This window comes from Centroberyx gerrardi, chromosome 22 (assembly GCF_048128805.1).
Source record: "Centroberyx gerrardi isolate f3 chromosome 22, fCenGer3.hap1.cur.20231027, whole genome shotgun sequence".
NCBI classification, from domain to species: domain Eukaryota; kingdom Metazoa; phylum Chordata; class Actinopteri; order Beryciformes; family Berycidae; genus Centroberyx; species Centroberyx gerrardi.
This window is the reverse complement of record NC_136018.1, coordinates 4,211,108-4,233,997: the sequence shown is the minus strand read 5'-3', so window position 1 is coordinate 4,233,997 and position 22,890 is coordinate 4,211,108. Positions and strand designations below refer to the sequence as shown.

Sequence of the window (22,890 nt, the reverse complement as noted above, 5' to 3'; positions counted from 1 at the left end):
CAGCAGGTCTGCACAGTGAGGGGATTTTTGCAAGCGTGTGTTGTTACTGCAATCCCTATAGGTGCCCACCCAATGTTCAAATGGAAGATTTGCATGAAGATGTGTTTCGTCTTCATACGTACATTCTTGTTTTCCCTGTTTGGAATAAAGCTAAGCACCGCCAGGCTGATGAAATAATCATATAAGCCATGGATGGTATATAACATTATCCGCTGGCTCCTGGCAGCTGAATGCCGTTAATCTAAAACAATACTGGACACCAAATTTGTATGAGCACTTTAAATATGATATCGATTCTGCAATATCTCCAAGTGCTTTCCTTTTATTGGTTCCCATGCAGTAGGTTTTGAAAAATGCCATAGACCACTTATCACACAGATTAGAATGGATTGCTTTTAATATTACCTCCAATAACGGGTCTTTGTTCCAAATGGCCATTTCCCTCCATTGCATGAAAAGTCAACTTCCATTTGACAAGACATTTAGTATGGCTTATGTGGCACAAACTGTGCATAAAGTTTCAAATTGAACTTTGGGGGGGGATTCGAGGATATTTTGCGGCTGTTCTCTCACAGAAAGGAATTTCTGGATCATTACATGCATTTCTTCTTCCTGTATATCAATAGGCAGAATGTTACATTTCCCTCTCTGCCATTAGTCAAAGTGGGCTAATTTAAAGTAGGGATACTATTGGGTTTTGTGTGATAAATGACCCATGTGAGAGCGACCCACGGTGCGTAATGGAGGGAAAGGGTTCAGTTACAAGCAGTTAGAATACAAATATCCTCCTTTCCACACAGCTCAGGGTTTGACACTGTAGGTAGCAGATATAATACTCTGCCTGTGCAGTCATTTTCATGTTTCTATACAATAACATCAGTTTGTATGTAGGAATAATTCCTTTCCAAGCTGCTACATATCCATTTAGAAAAAACACTAACAAAACAAACACAAAAAAATCATCCTCATTCAATAACTCTAAACTACGGCGGGTACAGTCTGGCGAAGCGTTATCATTTTGTCAGCACAGGACTCAAGTTACCTACTGTCATTTCAAAAGTAGTGCAATTTGTTTTCAGCAATTATTTTGTTAGAGTAGGAGTCTCTTCTTCTCAACTCAGTTTGGAATGAAAACTGCTGTGCACAAGTTCTCATTTCGAAAACCCAATCAAGACCTGGTAGAAAAACCGCCACAGGTTTTAAGCAAAGTATCAATAAAACCGGTTTCGTCAAGGCACTGATGGCCTCGACTCTGTCTGCCTTGCCAGTTTAATAACTGTCACCTGATGGTAATGATCAGCATCATTTCAGAGCAGATGCTATTTAAATACCCATTCGATATCACACGTACCAGCCAAAGTGCGATATGCGCTTTGGCTCTCATTCACACCCAAAGGTATTACCGACATTTGGCGTTTGTTGGGAAATGAAAGAAATGCCGAGTCATAAATGAACAATTCCCCACCCGGCTTGTCCACATCAACAAATTTCCTATTCCGCCGAGATAAGTCCGTCTCATAAATTGCTTTCTTTACCCACGGGTTCAATTCACATGGAGAGCGTTTTTCTGGCACGATCTCGTTCTGAACTTAGTGTCTATGATAGTAAAGTTGTCTCACCACAGCGGCGGTTGCCAGTGCAGCGAGGTAAATTAACTCCGGGGAGTTTGCTGTTGGCCTTGGAAACACAGACAATATTTGTGTCATGATCTCCCATGGCCCTCTAAAAGAAAACTTAGATAAAACAACAGTACTGTGGTTATTAAGGTTTTTTCTCCCTGTATCACACAGCAAAACAACTCACAAGTTGTAATATAAATAATTAAATGGAAAAACTAGTTAAAAAATGCTCTGGTATATCTAATTTTTGTCACATACCACTGTCCTCCGGATATCTTTGGTTTGGTTCCCGATTTTGCCCTGATGCAGCACATCTTTTCATTATTGTCACTAAAATGTTTTTTTCCTCAGAATAGCCTGGTATTCTTTCAAGCGCTGAATTAATACAAGTCATAAAAGCACTTGCAAAACATCAATAAACTCTCGAGCAATAAAAAGTGGGCTTTAACTGAGAATAAAAGAAATTGGCACAGACCAATAGAAGCAACAAAAATGTCATCTGTCTGGGAAGATTTGGAGAGCTTCCATGAAGTGGGTCGCAATTATATTGCACACGTCACCACAGACAAGTAGATAAACAACACTCTCAATTTGTATTGAATCAGCCACAGACATTGATTGGAAAAACGAGCGTTTCATAAATGTAATTGCCTCTTTGGTTCTGATCATTGATCTAAATCTGAACGAGTGTCTGCTATGAAATGTACAAAAAAAAAAAATCAAAACTGTGTCATGAGTGGCTAAAAATGTTCATTAACATTTCTTTCTGTATCAAGTCTAAAATATCATGTTATTGATGTTTTTTTTGATGGTTTAACGCATTCAAAAGAAAGGAAACTTCAGCTTCAGTGACATGTACAGAAAAAAGCAATGTCCTTATGCTTCTCATTTCTTTCTCAGTTAATTTGTACAATGGAATTATTTCACTGAATAGGGTAATGATAATGAAACCGTAATATTCATCAGCTAGCATTCAATGTGACTTAAAAAGTCATTAGAGAGAGAGAGAGAGAAGGAAAAAAGAAAAGTGTCACCAACCTCTGTGACATGCCCTACATTTCCTATATGAAGCTCTGTCTGGAGGCAGCCAGCCGACAAATGCATCACCGACCGGTCTGAGAAGACATTAGCTCACAATGATATTTGTAATGCGACACTTTTGGGAGAGGTATTTCTCATCCCGCGACAGCGCGCAGAGGATAGATATGGTAAACAGTGACTCCTGAGGATAATTTGACCTCAGGAAAGCAGGGCCATTTATTTCCCTCAGCTTAATGATACAAATATGGTTGTATTTTACAAAGAGGTACGGCTGCAGCCAAACCATCTGGGTGGATCCGAACCTGGAGCGATATTGAGGGCAGAAGGGACAGAATCCATACCCATCTTCAAAAGTAATATTAGCTTCACATTGAGTATTATTATGACCAAGCACTATAGTGTTTGAAAAAGCATGACCATATGATCAGAAATGTCTTTCATTTTGATTACTTTGATTAATGACTGATTACTAATTACCTTACTATGACCAGCAAGGGCTTATGGCGCCTTCAAATGCTCGAGAAAGTCATAAATACAAGTTGTCATGCATTCAAGTGTTTTTGGTTGGAAATGATAACAAAATGGACCCCATAGCAAAAGTACGCTGGCTGATGTTTTACACAGAAAAATAAAGAGGCGAACTGGAAGCGAAATGGTTCTTCCCATTTCCCAGAAAGTCCCATTTCTGGTTCCACAAAGAACCTCTCAAGAACTTCTTTGGGATATTTCTTATTCTTAATTCTTCGTTATTGGATGGTGGGTGATGGCATAAATGTGGAAAATAACCAAACCCCTCTATATATTGTGCAAGTGCAAATGAGGCTATGTAAGGGCAGATAAACAAAAACACAATGCAGGTGTCTAAGCAAAGGAGAGCAGAAATGCTTCTTTAAAGAACCTTGGTCTGAAAGGTTCTTAGTGGAACCAGAAATTATTCCTCTCCTCCGAAGAACCAGTTACAGTTCCAGTTCGCACCTTTATTTTTCTGTGTGTACTTTAAGAATCAATCACAGTGCTACTTTGTGCTAGAGAGCAGCCCACAAAACATGCGAAAAGACTCCTGCACACTCCTGTCTATACTTGAAATTTTAAATATTTTATTGAAGAATTACAACATTTCGGTTCTGAGACGTTCGTCAGGCAAAAATTGCAAGTATAGACAGTCTGCGGGAGTCTCTTCACATGTTTTGTAGGCTTCCAAGTCCTCTCCTACTCACCTGTCTCCTAATATACAGTACATGTGCAAAGAACATATAGTTTCCTTGAGAATGAAGAGGAGAAACTCTACGTCAGGCATGTAACTGATGTCTTAATTTACTGCGTGACAACTTAAACTTACACAAAGAGTGAAAATAGAAACATACAGCAATACTTTACATATATTTATATGGAATGCCAAACAATAACATGCAATAATAAACTATATCATTGTCACCATTAACATGCTGTTCGCCCCCAAAGCGTCTCATCTTGGCATCTCAAGTCTGGTGGAAAATTCCAACAATTTTGGAACAATTTCTGAATTACAATTCGGTTACTGGCCAAAATGTAATCAAATGCCAATATGGGATTAGTATTACTCAGGTCAGAATCTAAATAGGAAACTCTACTGCAAGTGGTGGAAGAAGTACTCCAATCCTTTACTTAGCAATACAATTCAAAGTACCAATACCATAATGGAAAAATACTTTATTAAAAGAAAAAGTTCTGCATTCAAAAGTTTGCTTAAGTAAAAGCATAGAAGTATTAGCAGTAAAATGTACTTATGTATCAAAAGTAAAAGTACTCATTCTGAAGAACGGCCCCTTTCAGAGTGTTAAATTATTGATGCATTAACCTGTAAGAAGTATTTTAATGTTGCAGGTGGTTAGGTGGCACTAGGTATAACTACTCCATACTTTAAACTCTAACAATGCAACATATTTTATGAGCTTATTGTATGTTTTGGATGTAAAAACTTATTCTGCAAAGTAACTAGCAACTCCAGCCGTCAGATAAATGTAGTGGAGGAAAAGTATAAAGTCTCACCAAACATAAATACTCAAGTAAAGTGCCAGTACCTCAAAGTTGCACTCTGTCTGCTGCTGGTAACTCTGCCCCTCTCTGTGCAAGAAGTTTCATTTGTCAATAAAATATGACCGTTAACAGTTCATTGAACCCTTAATGGCTCCTCAAGTAACCTTATCGGCGATGTTCTTTGAAGAACGGTATAGCCCGAGGGTTCTTCTACAGTTTCAGTAAGAAGAACCCCTGAAGGATTCCCCCCTTTTTGTTTTTTTTTCCCCTCTTTTTACAGTTGAGAGTACGCCTTTATATTGAGTCAGCATAATATTTAGAAAGCCAAATTATTCAAGATGCCCCCGATTAACTTTGTAGTTCCTCCACTGTGATATATCTAACAGAATTTTGACACTGCCCGTCTTTGTCAACAAGCGCAGCGACTGAGCACATTCATCTCGCATGTGACAAAGACTTGGATCTGTTCCCAATGAGCAAATTATTTTCCCACACATCTTCAAATAAAGAGGAAAAGCCTTTCATTTGCTTCCTGTCCAGAGACACCTTATTAATCAAGTACAATATGAGCCTGATTCTTTGTATATGTGTTTGTATAATCCTAACGAGTTATGCAAATAAAATAAAGTTTGTATTAATTTTAATGAGTGCGTAACAAAAGGGCCAAAGCTAATTATCTAAATTCCTCCTCTTTGAAAAATGGGTAACACTGACCCCCTGCTGAATATAAAACAAAGCCAAGAACATTAGAATATTCATTATAAAACATATTTATGTAACACTGTGAGAATTGTGTGACCATGTGTCCCATGGGAGGAGGAGGCTGATTGCTGGGGTGGAAATATGTAGTTTAAGCTTCAAAGCACAATAAGGTATATTGTATTAATTCATTCTGCTGCCTGCAGGGACTAGAGGAAGCGTAGAGGCATTACTTGCTTATATTTGCTCCATCGCTGCCTCAATTTCTGTCCCCAGTAATTTCCATTTTGAAGTTTAGGTGCAGTTGTAAAAATGTTCCCCCCTGTAATAGACAGAAATAAATGAACAGAGAAGAATACATTTAGTTAAGTCAGTTTCTTTTTTTAAATCACAGACATGGCATTTTCGTTTCTTGCACCCTCGAGCTGAATAACAACACAAGGTGCAACAATGACTTAAGAAGATGTATGGTGCGAGCAGAGTACTATACTCATTTAGGGACACAACAGGATAGGATTTCTAATGATGAATGCAAGGACACGGACAAGAAGAAACCATTAACACTCTGAAGAGGAATCTTATAATAAAGGTGAGGCCAGTGTCATGTTGTTAATAGCTACAATTATCCATCAACGTGCAAATGGGCCATCAACATTTACTGCAAGCTCTCAATCACACAAATCAGCGCTGATTGCTGGGCCGCTGTGCAACAAGCTCTCTACCACCTTTAGATGTGCTGTAATGCCAGGTATGTCTTCTTTAATCCCCATGTCATCCAACTGCACAGTGATTACCTATTGTGGTACCAGTCTCTGTAGAGGCTTTGCAGTTGCGTCACAAATCTCCTAGCTAACACACAGGGCATCACCACTGTCCACTGGAATTGGCTGTGCATGAATAATGTCTAAATATATAATTACCAGGCTAGAAAAAAGTTTGTTGTTAAGTGGGTGCAGGTCAATTCAGTATTGTTAGAAGTAAAAGTGAATTGTTTCATAAAGTAGATTTCAACAGTCTTGTCTTTAGCCCTTCCTTACTCTAAAATACAAAGAGTTGCAGCTTGAGAAGATTCAGCTCAGTTAACCTGAACAAACAGTTGTTTTTTGCATTTTTTTTAGGCTAATTTAGAAAAGTAACCAATGTTAATGTTAACCTGCAACTACTAGCCAAGTACTAACTCCACATTCTACTAGATACATTAGCTAGTGTGCTAATCAGATGTGTTTACAAGATAGTGATAGTTAGCTGACAGATACTATGGTTAGCTCACTTAGCTTAACAAACAGTTGGTTTTTCTGCATCGTTAAATGCACATATTCTACATATTTTTATATTTATTTTCTTATTTTCTTATTTCTATTTTTCTTATAATTTCTCTATGCCTATATATATTTCTGTGAGCAACTGCAACGAAACCCAATTTCCCCTCGGGGATCAATAAAGTATTTCTGATTCTGATTCTGATTAGCTAGCTAACTAGCCGGCAAGCGAATCAGTATCAGTGGTTAAATCAGTTCCCAGTCAGAAACAAAACAGAAATTACCCATGTCTATTGATTTCTGTTGAAGTCCAAGTGGTACGTTTAGAAACACAATCAGCTGTTCACAGTCATTGCTGCCCAAGCGCTGAGGACCTCCAACAGGCCGCCAGAGGGGGCATTATGTTACCCGAAAGCCACAAACTACTCCTGTGTGTTGGAGACCGAGTCAAGCTCCTGCCCTCCTGTCCCGCCTGTGCTCATGCAAAGCAAATTATAATTTGGATGGTTTCCTCAAAAATGAATTTGTTGATATTTCTAATCATTACCTGCGTTATTGTGTCTGAGGCTATATATCACTGCGTCTCAGTGAAGTGTGCAGCGCCCCGTGTGCATCATACTTCTGAATTAATCAAAGACAAACAACAAATGCCTGGGTTGTTTTCATGTGTTCTTTGCGATAAAGAATTTCAGAGCTCAGTGCTCATCATCATTCCTTATTTTCTTGATATAGAGATCCTCCGCACCTCATCAATATGCACAGTCAGAAACCTTTGCCGCCTGCTGTGTTGTTGCTGTTATTTTGGTAACAACGGAGCAGATGATAAATATATGAAACATGATATGCTGTTCCTGATTCAAAAGATCAGCAGTCATGATATGTTGGATTTTTTCATGCAAGAGCTTGTTTAATAGTCAATTCTATAATATACTATAAAACTGGCTCATGCAACCAGTGACCTTTTTGGGCAATTAAAATATAAATATAGGCATTATAATATAAAACAAAACCCTAAAGATCCAATGACCTGGATGTAAATTAATTCAACATGCAATAACCGATGTGCTTTGCATTTGCAAGGGAGCGATGATTGGATTTTGACATCCAGTGTTTGGTAAGCCTTGTTTACCCTTTCAATACGCAGAAGACTTGGGTGATCTCAGTGCTTCCCTCGCCATCTGTCAACCCTCTGATTCTTTGGACTAAGACAAGCGGAGATGTGCTTCTCCGTCTCATGGTGGAGCAGTTCATGTCCCTGTTGCCAAAGATTTCCATTTTGCATTTTGCTATCAAAGTAGAGATCATTTCCTTATTTATGAGCCAATGTGTCGGATCAAAGCGATGGCATGGTGCATTTTGAGCATATTGGACTATATGTGCACCCTTTATTTGAAGTTAAAAATCACAATTAGAGAGCGGACCGGTATTCTACTCTACAATAACACTTTGATATAATATTTAAAGCACTCTTTTTTGAAGTGGGTGTGTTTCTGTTTTCATTGTGTTAATATGAAATGTGTGTTATAGTTTCACTGTGAATCGCTGTGTGACATGTGACACTAGGCAACACTAGCCAAACCACATTCATAGTTTCTTCCTATTATCTGTGACTGCCCAATCAGTATTTATGAATGACATTTACATTTTAGGCATTTTGCTGACACTATATCCAGACTGATAGGTGGAATATGTGCAATAGTAGACTAGCTTAAATTTAAGTTTAAGCTTAAATTCATTGATTTGCCATATTACAACTAATTAATGTTGGTGACATAGGAATTATTGGCTTATTTGATTGTTGCACACATTAGAGGTCACTTGAACAACTAGCAAGAAACCAAGACAATCCACTTCATTCATAATTAATGGGAGACTGAATTTCAGAACTCATACAATGTTTATCTGAACTTTTACATAACAGTTGTATAAGGTTATGTAAACATATGCTGCCAATAAACACACCATAATAAGTATAACAAGTATAATAATCATTATGAACATAAACATATTTGTCTGAAGATGTATGTACGTATAAACACATATGCTGTATATACGTATATGTACACATGTATAAATATTAGCATGCATAAACAAGTGTGTATATAGGTGAAATACTATATCTATACTATATCTCACCTAATTTTATTCACTTGTTTTAAGAAAAGTACAATTTTAAGACTAGATGAAAGGACTTGTTGAGATGGATTTTTTTTTGCAGCGTTGCTCTAGATTTCATGTTCCTAACCCATTCCATGTGATTCTGCCTGTTTGATGACTTTGGTCAAATTAGCCATTATCTCTGATGGTAAAAAGCAATTTATGAATTGTCCATGAATTTCCCATAAAAGGAACTCATCCTAACAACCTGTATGAGAGCCATGTTTTATGTCCATTTACTGTAATTACTGAATGAATTAAACAGAGCTGAACAACGGGGGAAACATGAGGCACATCAAGTGGAGAGGCAAAAACTGAAAATGCCTGGAGGGAGAGATTTTATTAATTTTTTTTCTGTATTCTGTAAAGTGGAAAATACACACACCAATGCAAAAGTACAGTAATGTGTGGAGTGAGGTCACTGTAGTTTTAATGCTGATTTAATTGTATTAACTTCTGTGAGATCTGTGTTTTTTTATATATATTGTTTTTTATATTTTGTCCATATCTTTGGTGCTAAACGCTCATTGCTGTGGTGTTTCTGCCCTGCACGTCCCAGAGATCACCTGTCAATCAAACAGTGTGTGGGCGGAGCTTGGATTTTCTGTTGATGCAGTTTGAGTTTCTCTCTTCTTTGTCTGTTCAGCCATGGTGGCTATCGCTGCTCATCCTAACTATCCAGTTCTTCTTCTTCTGTTTACTCCAAACAAATGGTTGTTGCTGCTGCCTGAAACATAAAATGCATCACTTCCTGTAAAATGTAAAAGCTTTCATGAACTGGTTATAGGATGAATAATTATTGTGTTACATCAAACGGCAAAAAGTGCATTTATTTATATGAAAAATGTCACGATTATCACTACTACTTTAATTTTGCTCGCTGTCACTTTTAAATGAATGGATAAGAAAATATTGCTAATGCTGCTGTTACTAATTCAGGTTGCGTTTGCTATATTGCAATAAATGGACTGTTACTGTACGAGTTTATTGCAAACTTTTACCAAGTTCCTTTGTGTGTGTGTGTGTGTAAAGGGAGAAGATAAGGAAGCGCAATGTTGTCCTCACTCTGTCATATCTGATGGATCTGTGGCTGTGTAAAAAGTTTTGCCCTAGTTTTGAAGTGAGGAGGTCCGGGGGTGAGGAGGAAAGGTTTGCCTCAGGCGTCTGCAGCTGTGTGATGGTCTGTTACTGGGAGTTTTTCCCAACCCACCGGGACAAAAACAACTCTCTGGTCAGTCTCAATCTCTGACCTACCTGGATGGGAGAAATCTGCTCAGAACCATTTTATTTATATGCCAGATACACACCACATATATATATATATATCTGAAGTCCCTCATTCCAAAGTCCCTCCGTGCTCTATTGGTTTCTTCTCTATTTTTATGTCTGGCAGACAAGCAATTAATATCTATTGCTCTCCAGCATGACTCAGGGATGATATTTATTGGAAGATCAATGCTTGTTTTTTTTCAGTATTGTTCCAATTTCCTTTTGAGTCACGGAGGTACTCAAAGTGATATAGAGAGACACTATAAACCTGCATTCCTCGCACATTATCTACTGCTAAAGAGACAGCCTCACATCACGAATGAGCACACCATCCTCTTTTCATTGTTCCGCTAATGATTTTTTTAGGTTCTACATGTATTTTAGACACAAGCCTTTTGAAAAAGTGCCTTGACGAAGAATATCCAGTGGACATGTAGTTCCAAATGGGTTTCTATTCAAAACGGGTGTCAGTTTTGGTCAGTTTCTGTTCAGAGTCTGTGTGTAGCTCTGGGAGTCAAAGAAAAGATTTCAAGATCTTGCAATGCACCTTGAAACACAATACACAGAAATGTTACATTTGCTATTGTGTGTGACCATGGCCTTGATTCAGTTTGCTTAGGGTTCATTTATTTTTCCCACTCACAAAAACATATAAAATGTTATCTTGACCGTGACAAATTCTGAAAACCAAAGAAAAACCAAAGACCGGGTCCTAAAACACTTGAAAATGTGAAATGAAACACTCGATAGCCACACATCTGCTTGATTGGTGTTTCAATACAGTGACACACAGTTTTTTAAGTGCTCCCACATGGACAATTTATCATTTGAAACTGAACATCCACTTAACACCGCCGTACAATATTTAAGGCAGCATTTAAGTGCTGCACTTGTGCAGCCTCAGAACCAGGTAGTGGGTGTTGTGACACTTTCATTTAACTGTGCACAACAACACTCTTCAGCCTATTCAACCACCTTTAATATTTATAATATGTCAAATAGTTGCATTTGCATCCCCCAACAAGTACATACTGTAGGTATACAAATTATTTCTGTTCCTGTTTCTATTCCATGTCAGAATTTTTCTCACAAGTACAACCGGCAAGACAAGTTTCTTAACCGTTTCTTAGGGAGACATTAATTATTCATTATCAATCAGCATACTGCAGGGAAATGCAGTGTACCTTGACAAATTTTAGATAGCTTGTTTAAGTGTTAAATATTTAAGATGCATATCCCCCTAACATAAGGTTGTGTCACTGAACTGACATGCATGTCTAAAGCTTATTGCCCTAGTGCGGTATCACTAGTTCAACAGTGCGGTTTCTCTGACAGTGCTTGCTTTGCAGTCTGCTGTAGCATCTGCCAGTGTATTTGATGGCACATCAGAGGACACAGTAAACATTGACAGAAACATCCATCTTCCAAGCAACCTGTTTTTATGGATTTATTCCAGTTTAGATGCTAGCTGTCATAAATATAAAAGTGTGGTAATCATGAGCAGCTTTGTGTCAATTGAAGATGCCGTGTATGAATTGTGGCATATTTTGGATTCAGATTGCCTTGTCCTCTCTTGGAAAATACGGCCTATTAGTGAAAATTAACTCCCACTCTGAATATGACAAAAACCTAGCAATATAAATACCTGAAAGACAATTACCAAAAGCCTTTCCAACTGTTTTTCTGTATCCACTAGTTGGCAAAGGACAGACAAATCAGCTGGGTGGTGATTGTATAAAATTAACATATAATTCAACTCACCTGTGCTTGTTGTCATAGTGATGCTAATCTGCTTAAATTAGTCTGATTATTCTCACAGTTTTGATGAAATAAGAATAATACAATGTAGTAGTGAATAATAAAAGTAATAAAAACTATTAAGACTGCATGATTTTCCAAGATGCTATTAATAAACACAGATGAAATGAGTTAATGCTTAATTATCTGACGATGTGTTAAGTAACTGCAGCCTTAAAAACATCAATTAGAGTGAACATACATCAGCTTTTCTTACCATGTAGGCTAATTAACATAAACTACTGTTACATGTGCAGTGCTTAACACTGCATGAAGAAGAAAGGCACATGGACATGGTGCCTTGTTTTGTTTTAATGTCACAGTCACCTCCTGTGATGCATTGCTTGTATGCTGGAGGGTCTGATGCACTCTAGTACATTCCACTCTTTTAGCCACATGACCTGAATGGGCATTGCTATTAAAATTAATAATCTTGAAAGGTCATTTGGCTGATAGACAAGATGGCTGCAGTGGAACGCTTGATAGTCATGGAAATTATCTTTGGAAAGTTGCATGCTTTGACGCGCATTCGTGTGCTGACAGGATTCTCGGAAATACGACTTTCCCTCCAGGAAGAAGTGCCACTTGAACGTCTCCCAAGTCAGCTGAGAGTAGAAGCTAATTTGACGTTGAATAACCAGCATGCAACTGTCACTTTTACTTCACCTGTCAAACCAAAACCAAACAGTACATATTGTGCCTCATCACCTCCATGTTTGTTAATATTTCCCACCAAAGGGAACATGAACGTGTGCAAGTCGGATGTCAAACATGAACACGAATGCGACATTAGACAGCAGACGTGTTACTATGGTGAAGGGATTGTTTCACTGGACACTCCAGCTGAAGTTGCGTTGAACATTACAAAGTCCCGAGGGTCTTTCTCAATCTACATTTTCATCCGTTCTTGCGTCTTCCATGATTGATGTAATATCTAACGGCCAAAGTACGATCCCAAAACAAAAGAACGCCAAGGACGGAAGAAAGAAAAAGATCCCAGGGTCACGTTCAATAGCCCCAAAACATTGCAAACAGGACGTTTAAAAGGAAATGGTAACGTGTTGAATGTCCTGTTGCAAAGCGTTACAGGTTGTTATTGGCTGAGACGGCGATTCTGTGCGTCCTCGAAGAATTCTCTGAGCTGATTGTGGATCCGCGAAAATACAGAATCGCCCCGTACGAGATCATCCGTACCTCAAGTGCAAGCTTCGAACAAGGCCCAGAAGTTTACTTGCCAACCGCGAAATATTGAGAACGAACCAGCAAAAATGCCCTCACTCCAAAGGTCTGAATTTCAAACTGGTTCTCACAAGCATAGAATGACAAGAACACACACTCACACCCACACATACTGCTGTACATGTACAGTATGTGTCAGTGTGTGCGCCCTAATGGACCAGACGCCCTCTGGCTGTGTGTGGGAGAGGGTCTACATACATGTGTACATGCGTCCGTGGTTTGTATGTATGAGTGTTAGCGGGAACTAAATGGGTTTTGCCGCCGTCGGACCACATCCGTGACAAAAACAAAGCATTGTGTCTTTTCCCGAGGGGCATTACACACCACGACGACGTCAGGGAGAGACACCGGAGAGTGTTTAGTGTTTATTGAGTGAACCGCCTTGGTGATACCGATTTCTGTTTGAGGGGATTATTCTATTAAATATATGGTGTCTTAGATCACGGAAATAATAGTCTATTTGAAAGCGTTGCATTTGCCGGTGTCGCCTTGATAAAAATCATCTCCCTGCCACTCTTAATAACAGATTGTTTTAATCAGTAACGGGATACATTCCCTCAGAGACACCCGTTCAAGATCAACTTCTCGTGTCTCTCTCTCTCTCACACATACACACACACATATACAAAAAACAAACACACACAAAAACACTCTCTCTGTCTCTCAAACACACACACACAAGCAAATATGCACACGCAGACAGATAAAAGATAATCTATGTAATGGATTTCTGCCTCAGTTGATTTAGGTCACAGGGTTACCTGGCACCTCTGGCAAACTGTATTATTTTACATTCTAATATTGTCATAACCGTTTCCATTTCCACTTGGCATGAGCCTGCTGACAGGTCAGACAGGGGACTCGGGGAAGGTTTTACCCGCGGAGGCATGATGGAAGATGAGGTTTTTTTTGTTTTTCTTTAGGAGTACACACACACACACACACACACACACACACACACACACACACACCAAGGTTACTTCGGCAAAAGCCCTTCACTCCACCGACAAAGGGGATGGATCGTCCTCTGCTCCACTCGACACTGTTCCTTGCCCTTCACTTCCGCGCGCAATTGCCATCTCTAATTGTTGTCCATCTCTGACGTCTTTCTCCGTTTCTCTGTCCCTCTTCTTTTCTCCGTCTCTCTCTCTCTCTCTTTCTGTCTGAGAGAGATGGCAGTGTTCTTTGCAATCCCTAACTGTTGGCCGAATAAATAACCATATAACTGACTAAAGGGCACATTCACATCTAGAACGATAACTATAAAGATAACTATAAACTATAAAATTATAAAAATTATAATTATAAAATTGCTTTCCCTAATGATTGATAGCGCTGCTCCAGACATGTTAGTGCTCTGTCTAGTTTTTACCATTGTGTTTGCATTTTATATTTCTGCCATTGTGTTCTGTATCTTATCCCTGTTTTTGCATTTTATGTTTCTCTTTTTACCATTGTGTTTTTGTATTTTGTCTTTATTTCTTCTGCTTGAAAGGTGCTATACAAATATACATCATTATTATTATTATACATTGTTGCTCAAGCATTCACACTACAGCGATATCTGTGATAATTTCCTCAGCAAAGGAAGCATCATCGCCCCCTTCTTTCTTAAAACTTTAATTTGATTGGTTGAAAATGTTTTATCGTTGTCGCTGCGTCCATAAAATTGTTCTGAGATCAATCCAAAACATATAGTTATAGAACTAGTGTTTTCACTGATGGCAGCTGATCGTTGTTTCTCATATATTACAGTTTTAATGAGTAAAAATGAAGAAGTCTTTCCAGATCTTGCTCCATGGTGGCACAGGGACTGTTGTGTTAACTTCGGTGCCTTGTTTTCTTTCCATGCTGTTTTTTTTTTTTTTTTATTGATTGGTTTGACCACGACAGTGTTTGTGTTCAAATCCCCTGATATGTCATTCTTGTCATGATATTTTGGCAATTTTTTGTTTTGCTGTCACATTATATTGAGCCGCTGCTGAAACACAGTCACAGCCTTCGATTTCAGCGTTTGTCAAGTGTGTCTGTTTGTTTGTTTTGTTATTGTGACAGATATCCACAGAAACAGCACTGAGTTATACAGTGTTTTGCTCATTTAGGCTGCTGTGGTCATGTGTAGCACATCCTGTCTCTTTTTCAATCAAATGTTTCACTCAGTTATGAGATGAAAATAGCTGCAGAAAAAAGTGGCAATGATTAGTGAAAATGATTAATAGCACAAAATGATTAGCAGCACCATTAAAATGATTTGTGCTACTTTTGAAGGAATAGTGGGCAAGTTAAGTGGTTGATAAAATGATAACAGACTTGATCCTCTGTATTAGCAATAATGAATGGATAAATAAAATGAATAAAATACACCATAGTATAATCCAATATCAGGCGTCTTGTAAATGTCTCTGGGATATATACTAAGAAGAGCTGTATTATTATCAACAGGAGTGAACCAGAGTCGGATGACATCGACTTCAGCCCCTATAGAGAGCTTTCAGGTGACATAACGCACACTCTGGCGGCCATATTGGAGGTCCACAGCTCTTGGGAAGTTTGTCTAAAACTGTGAAAGTGTAAGGTCAGCATCGGAGTGTTTTGGAGTAGAGACTACAGGGCTAAAGACAAGACAGTTTACTGTGTCACAGTAACTGAAATTTCAAGAAAAAGGTTTGAGTTCAAACAACTTAGAGGAGAGGTGCTACTTACAGATGAGGGCAATCCATGAGAACGACCAGGCACAACACTACTTTTGTTTTGGCGCTGCATTAAAAATGGTTCGGTCAGAGGTCGACGCTTTCTCTCGCCAGTATGCGGCTGATGAGGGTAAGGCGCCTGTGGAGACCATCCTGCCCACCTTCTGTGTCGTTGCCTCGGTAACCTGGGAGATTGAGTCAGCCATCCGAGAGGCCCAGCGCACTCAGCCTGATCCCGGAACCGGCCCTCCTGGGCGTTTGTTTGTCCCTGATTCTGTGCGGTCCCGAGTGCTCCGATGGTCTCATGCCTCTCGTCTCAGCTGTCATCCCGGCGTGAGTCGCACTCTGGAGGTCCTCCGTCGTCATTTCTGGTGGCCTTCCTTGGAAGAAGACACTCGTGGCTTCGTTGCTGCCTGTTCTGTGTGTGCTCGGAATAAGACTTCCACTCAGCCCAGCTCCGGTCTCCTTCGTCCCCTGCCAGTTCCTCGACGCCCGTGGTCTCACATCGCTGTGGATTTCATCACCGGATTGCCACCTTTGGAAGGTAACTCAGTCATACTTACCATCATTGACCGATTCTCGAAAGCTGCTCATTTCATTGCACTCTCCAAGCTTCCCTCAGCCAGAGAAACTGCAGATCTGTTGGTCCAGCACGTGTTCCATCTTCATGGCATTCCCGCTGACATCGTCTCAGACCGTGGACCTCAGTTTACCTCCCAGGTACGGAAGGCATTTTGCACTGCGCTGGGCGCTACCTCTAGTTTGTCCTCTGGCTTTCACCCTCAGACCAATGGCCAAGTAGAGCGGCTGAACCAGGAGTTGGAGACCACCCTCCGTTGCTTTGCCTCTTCCAACCATTCCACCTGGGTGTCACAGCTTCCGTGGGCGGAATATGCTCATAACTCCCTGACTAGCTCCGCCACAGGTATGTCTCCCTTCCAGTGCTCCCTGGGTTATCAACCTCCGTTGTTCCCAGCCCAAGAGGAAGACATCGCTGTCCCTTCGGTGCAGGCCCACATCCGTCGCTGCCGTCGTACCTGGAGAACTGCTCGCTCGGCATTGCTGCGAGCCTCCCAGCGTTACCAGAGGCAAGCCAACCGCCTTCGGACCCCAGCCCCGGTATACCTGCCTGGTCAGAAGGTATGGCTGTCTTCCTCTGATTTTCCCTTAAGGACTGAGTCTCGTAAACTCTCCCCCAGGTACATTGGTCCTTTTGAAATTGAGAAAGTCATCAATCCCGCTGTGGTCCGGTTGAAACTGCCCCAGACCCTCCGTGTTCATCTTGCCTTTCATGTGTCCCGGATTAAGCCTGTCGCCACCAATGTCCTGTCCCCCCCCGTCCCGCCCCCTCCTCCTCCTCCTCCTCCTCGGCTGGTGGATCACCATCTGGCTTACACCATCCACCGGCTCCCGGATGTCTGCCGCCAGGGCCGTGGGTTGCAGTACCTGGTGGACTGGGAGGGGTACGGCCTGGAGGAACGATCCTTGACCGGGCTCTTGTCCAGGACTTCCATCGACAGCACCTGGATCGGCCTAGTGGGGCACCAGGAGGTGCCCGTTGAGGGGGGGGTACTGTCATGGCAGCCGCCTTGCAGCTCTCTCTCTCTCCCTCTCTCTGTCTGTGTGTGGTGGGCGTGTAGGTTGGACCTGCATTCCGCACATGGGGAGGCGTTTCCTTCAATCAAGCTGACTACTTATTCCCTGCTGTGCCTGCAGTCTTCGTCAGATCGTAGTTTCTAGTGTGCTGTTTGCCAGCCGCTAGACTGTTGGTTAATGACCAGTCTTGTAAACGTCTATACGTCTTAAGCCAAGTTAACTCTAGAAGTTCTTGTCATAGCTCAGATTGAGTTTCCTGTTCTAATTCATCGTCTCCTTGTCACAGACCGCCTCCGCTGCCACTCTTTCTGGTCCACGCCAGCCACAGCTCCTACAGCCCGACTCAGGCCTGGAGACGCCGCCGCGCACTCTGCCTCAGCTGCCACTCTACCTGGCCCACGCCAGCCACAGCTCCTACAGCCCGACCCCACTTCACTCTGTAAAATACACTGCTTGAAAACTAAGCTCCAGTCTGCGTGTCTGTTCTTGGGTTCCCCTGTATTCGTGTACTCTCTTTAACTCATAATGCTAATGAACTGACCTCCACCCACACCTCAACAATCCTTTTCAGGTAACTTCAGGTAACTGTTTTTCAGTTATATTTGCTGTAAAATTCAGTCTTAATTTACAGCTTTTGAGAATAAAAAATACAGTACAATTTAGAAATAGAAGATCTTATTTATATCAGAATTGAAAAGAAAGTAACTGAGAAATTGCCCTACGTTATTTTTTCCCCCCATCCATGGTTGTACTGAATTCCCTGCTGTTTTCTGTTAGGCATTAGCCAGGACAGCTATGAGACCTAACTTGTGGGTAATTGGGGTCCTTAGCATGTGCTCAGCTCATTAGGCAGCCATTGCACTTATGAGTGAATGAACCATCATATACCATAATTACCTTTGTTTGTGTCCCATTCATGCTACACAGTTACGTCAAAACGTACCTGTATGTCTGCCTGAAGACTTGTAAAGTTTGAAATTTCATCTCAGCTCCCTGCCTCTCTTAGCGTAGCATTCATTTTGTAGAGTAACCCAGCTATCACTTAATATTCTGTAAAGGTTGTGAGAGAGAGGCGAGCCACTGATCAAGAGAGGAGTGTGTGAAGAGGCCGAGAGACTTCCCCGCTGTGGAGATGACACTTGCATCCTCCCAGATCACAGTTTCTTAATGCGGGTGTCAGATAAGCAAATAAAAGAGGCCTCTACAAACATTAACAATTCAGAGAGACAGAGAAAAAAAAGTCCAACTACCCAGGTAAATGTGGACGTTGTGTTGTGTTTAGGAATTTGAATTGACCTGAACAGAGCATTTAGTTTACTCTGTTTACTGTATTTGGCCAATGTGTTGAGTTTGTCGGTCCTAAATTCGTCTGAATTTATGGCAGTAGATATAGTTTATCATCAAATTTATCATTATTTCAGACTGGACTTGAAATTATCCATTTAACACAGGTGAATAAAATGAACCAGTCCTAAGATGAATGGATTTACTACTGTCAGACAGCCCGAAAAAAGTTTAAAGAATCATTCCACCACTAATCAGCAAAGGCTGCTTATAATGGAAGATGTCGTTAAAAAATAAACGACTACGAAAGTTCATATGAAAATGGACATAAAACAAGGCTTCTCTGGTGCGTCGATTTCAAATACGGTTAATTCAAGGACCAAAAAAAAAGGGGGGAATCCGCACTCTCAAAAAGATATCTTGACTGATTTATTTTACATGTTTCAAATAAAAAAAAATATACAGCTTGGCAAACTGAAAAGACAACGTTTCGCTCAGAGGCTTCGTCAGGTCATTGATTACACCTGTTGGTGATTTCCTTTAAATAGGTTAGGCCTGTATAGACTCTCCTACACTAGGGGCAGTATCTACAAATCAAAACATTAAAATCTAAAACAAAAAACAAAAATTACATTCATTCTCACATAGGCCTACATAAGCAAAAAATACCTATTTATATTGTTTAGATCATTCTATAGGATTACTTTGACAGTAGATATGCTGTTCATATTTCAACCACATATATGAAAGCTATACAAATGGAAGTCACATCAACATGACAATGTACTGTATCAATACCTTACCAATAACAACAGATTATTAAGGTGATTGCATCTCAGTGTTCCACTTGATTCATCTGGTGCGATAACTCCAATTGTTATATAAGAAGTGGTTATAGTGTTTTAGGCAATTTCATCCTTAGCTAGATAAGTGTATTGATGTCATTTTGAAAAGGTTACAGATATTTAGCTTTTTATCATGAAACCCTTCACATGTTAAGTTCCCTTGTAAGAGCACCTGCGTGTTTATCTGAGCAATGTTAAAACACAGAAGAGTAACACAAAGCGTAAAAAAAAAAAAAAAAGTTAAACAGAATGAATAGATGCAAATGACTAATTATTGCAGGTGAGATAAAAACCAAGGTGTTTGTGGAAGCATCTCACCTCAAAACAAACGAAACAAATAAAGAAACCAACAAAGAAGCGAGCAAAGATGCAACTGAGCAGTAAGCGTTGCAAACAAGTTTCTCTTGCGGAGATAAAAGCCGGTGCAGCCTTCAGCTCTCTGAAGGTAAGCTGGTTCATGAGGTTCAAAACCTTGATCCCCACACACGAATACAAAGCTGGGCTCCCATTTGATTTTCTATCATCATTCTCGGCCTCATAACATACCATGCAATCTGTTTCTCAGCCTCATATCTGTTGGCTTAAATGGTCCTGTATTTCAACCTGAAAAGCATGGAAAGCAAGAGAGCATATAAACTGCACCTGATTGAACTAGTCATCATAGAAATGTTGATGGAACTATTATGCTCTCAGGTAACTATTTTGGCAATTCAGAAAACTCACAATTGTCAGTAACAATCAGGCAAGCCTTGATCCTTTAATCCTTGAGTTAATGAGACAACAGAAATATTAAAAAAGCTCCACAGTTTATGACCCGGACTCCTTTTTCTCTCTCTCTCTCTCTCTCTCTCTCTCTCTCTCTCTCTCTCTCTCTCGCAATCTATTCTCTCTGCCATGTTCGTCATGTAATCTCCCACAAAATAGAGCAGGCAGATGTACGGCCTTGCAACCTTGAACTCTCACCTCCGAATGCACCTCCCCGACACCCAATTACATAAAACGTGTGGGTTACGAAACGTATGAGTCCCGCAGCCCTTCTGGTGGGCTTGGCTCGCGAAAATGGGGTTTTGAGAGAGGAGTAGATGGAGCGGAGCACATCAGAAAGCTCGGCCTGTCAGAATACCACCCTGCCACATGAATCAGACAGGTGGTCATGTGGGAAATGGGAGAATGAGGGAAAGAGGGGTGGTGATGGGGGAAACGTATGATGGGCTGAGCACAAAAGGGGGGGCAGAGAGAACACAGGGAGGAAACGGCGCTGTCATGGATCACAGGCAGGGGAAATGAAGTAGTAACACTGCCAGATTCGCCCATTAACATACTTGCACTCCCCCCCCATACTGGTTGAAAAACGACTCAGTCCAATGCAGTACATGCAGTGCTGTGTGAGTGAACAAGAGGACTTACAGTATGCGAGCACATGTACCTACACCAGCCTTTTCGAGTCGTGCAGATTTCATCTTTCTGAAGGGGTTTTTTCGGTGGAACGCAATAATACTTTTGGCGATTTTCAATTACAGTGACTGACAAAAGCGTCGCTGCAAGACGAATGTAAGAGGTAAGAAGATGCAGAAAAAAATAAACCTGCGACCGTAAAGAGCGGAGTTACACGGCGCTCTTCTTCTGTTTGCCTCGGCATTGTGCCGTGCGTTCTATCAGACCGCACAAAATCAGATCTAAGAGGAAGTCACATACAATGATGCCACTGTATTGATTTTAATTATCCCATTACTGAGCCTGGAGGTCTTATAAAAACAGATAAGCTAAAGACCTCCAACTAATTACACACGGAGCGGCCTCATGCATTTATTTTGCCGTTGATTAAAGTTGCTTCGATTTATGTTAAATAACAGTGTGATTCAAATGCAAAACATATTGGCTTTGACAGAGAGAGAACAGGATGAGTGAGAGAGTGGGAGAGAGATACAGCTACAAAGTGTGAGAGAGAGAGAGAGAGGCAGAGAAAAATACAGAGAACGTGATGGAGAGAGAGAGAGAGGGGAAGAAGTAGAAAGTAGCAGAGTGGAAAGGTTAGGGCGTAAAGCTTGAATGCTTCAGCACCATTGCTACCACAAACAGTGCTGACCTGGAAAGCCTCTGTGTGGTGGAAATCAGCTTTAAGAAACCCTTTTAGAGACCTCCTCAGGGGATTAATACTGTTTTGGTGTTTGGGGTCTCTCTCTCTCGCGCTCTCACTTGGTCTGTTTGTGTGCACGTGCGCCATCGCATGTGTGTGCCTATACTGTGTGTGCATGTGTGTTGATGTGAAGCGGATAAAGGGAGTCTATAGTGGAAGGCCTGTGCGAGCTGCTGTGCATGTGTGAGTGTTGTGGGAGAAAGCGACAGAGTGTAACAGAAGGAGAGGCAGAGAGCGAGAGAAAGAGGCAGATTGGCATTTTATTTGGCCTATACAAACATTTCTCTGAGGCAAAGATGCTCTGGAGGCAGAAATAACCTCATTGGTTGAGTTAAACCTCAATGGGTAAAGCCAAAGAACCACAGTTTTTCTCAGTGCAAGTTAGCTAACTGGCAAACTTGAGTGACAAAGAAGGAACTCTGGTCAGAATATAAGTAAACAAGCACAGATCCTGTACAGACCCACGGCGCGTGTGTTCAATTCTATCCATTGAAGCACTGCGACACGGTTGAATTACCTAATTCCACTAACGTTACTTAAATACCACAAGATGACGTCACCTACCGTGAAAGTTTGTAGGGAAAATCCCCGTTACTGACTGTGGGATGTTAAGTTTCACTTTTATTTTCACACCAGGAGACTCTGTGGATTGAGTTCAATGCTGTTGGTCTGCTGTCTTTTTTTTTTGGTTTTCTAGGTGACAAAATAATATGGTAAGCATCACAATAATAGAATTTGCATTTCATTTACAATGATCGTATTCAATCGATTTAGATCCATTTCTACACACTGACCAACATTTGATTTTGTGCCTCTGTATGGGAAACACTGCATCTCACAGTCAAAAACGCCCTCTAGAGGCCATCTGATGAAGCGCATCATCTCACTAAGCATTACCTGACTGACTGCCTGCCTGACCTGAATTTGGCTTGTGCCCTCGGCTGCAGCGTGGGAAAAATATAGATGGCAATGACTTCTTTTTTTCATTCATTCATGACCATGGTAATCATGGTGTTGGCAGGTCAGCAGCTAGCTAACTAGCTTACCTAGGTAGCTATAGGCTCGCATGGCTAGTTTGAACTTGGAATGTAAGCTACGCTAACTAGCTAAGCTAAGTAACTTATTATGGTGAGACAATGTTTTGTTTTTTTATTTTTTTTTCAGTTAATAGCAAGACCTTCCTCTTTTTTGCCTTTTTCACTGAGCTTCAGGCTAACGCTGAGTTCGGAAAGTTGTAAAATC

General features: G+C 40.7%; 1 protein-coding gene across 1 annotated transcript in view; it reads left to right on the top strand.

Moving 5' to 3' along the window:
* LOC139917204 (histone H2A-like) overlaps positions 1 to 13,109 on the top strand; it is a 159,506-nt gene extending 146,397 nt beyond the window's left edge. The window contains exon 4 of the mRNA XM_078291529.1: positions 12,947 to 13,109. Coding sequence (XP_078147655.1) covers positions 12,947 to 13,109 — 163 coding nt within the window. The remainder of the gene's footprint in view (positions 1 to 12,946) is intronic.
* Positions 13,110 to 22,890: the final 9,781 nt, after the last annotated feature.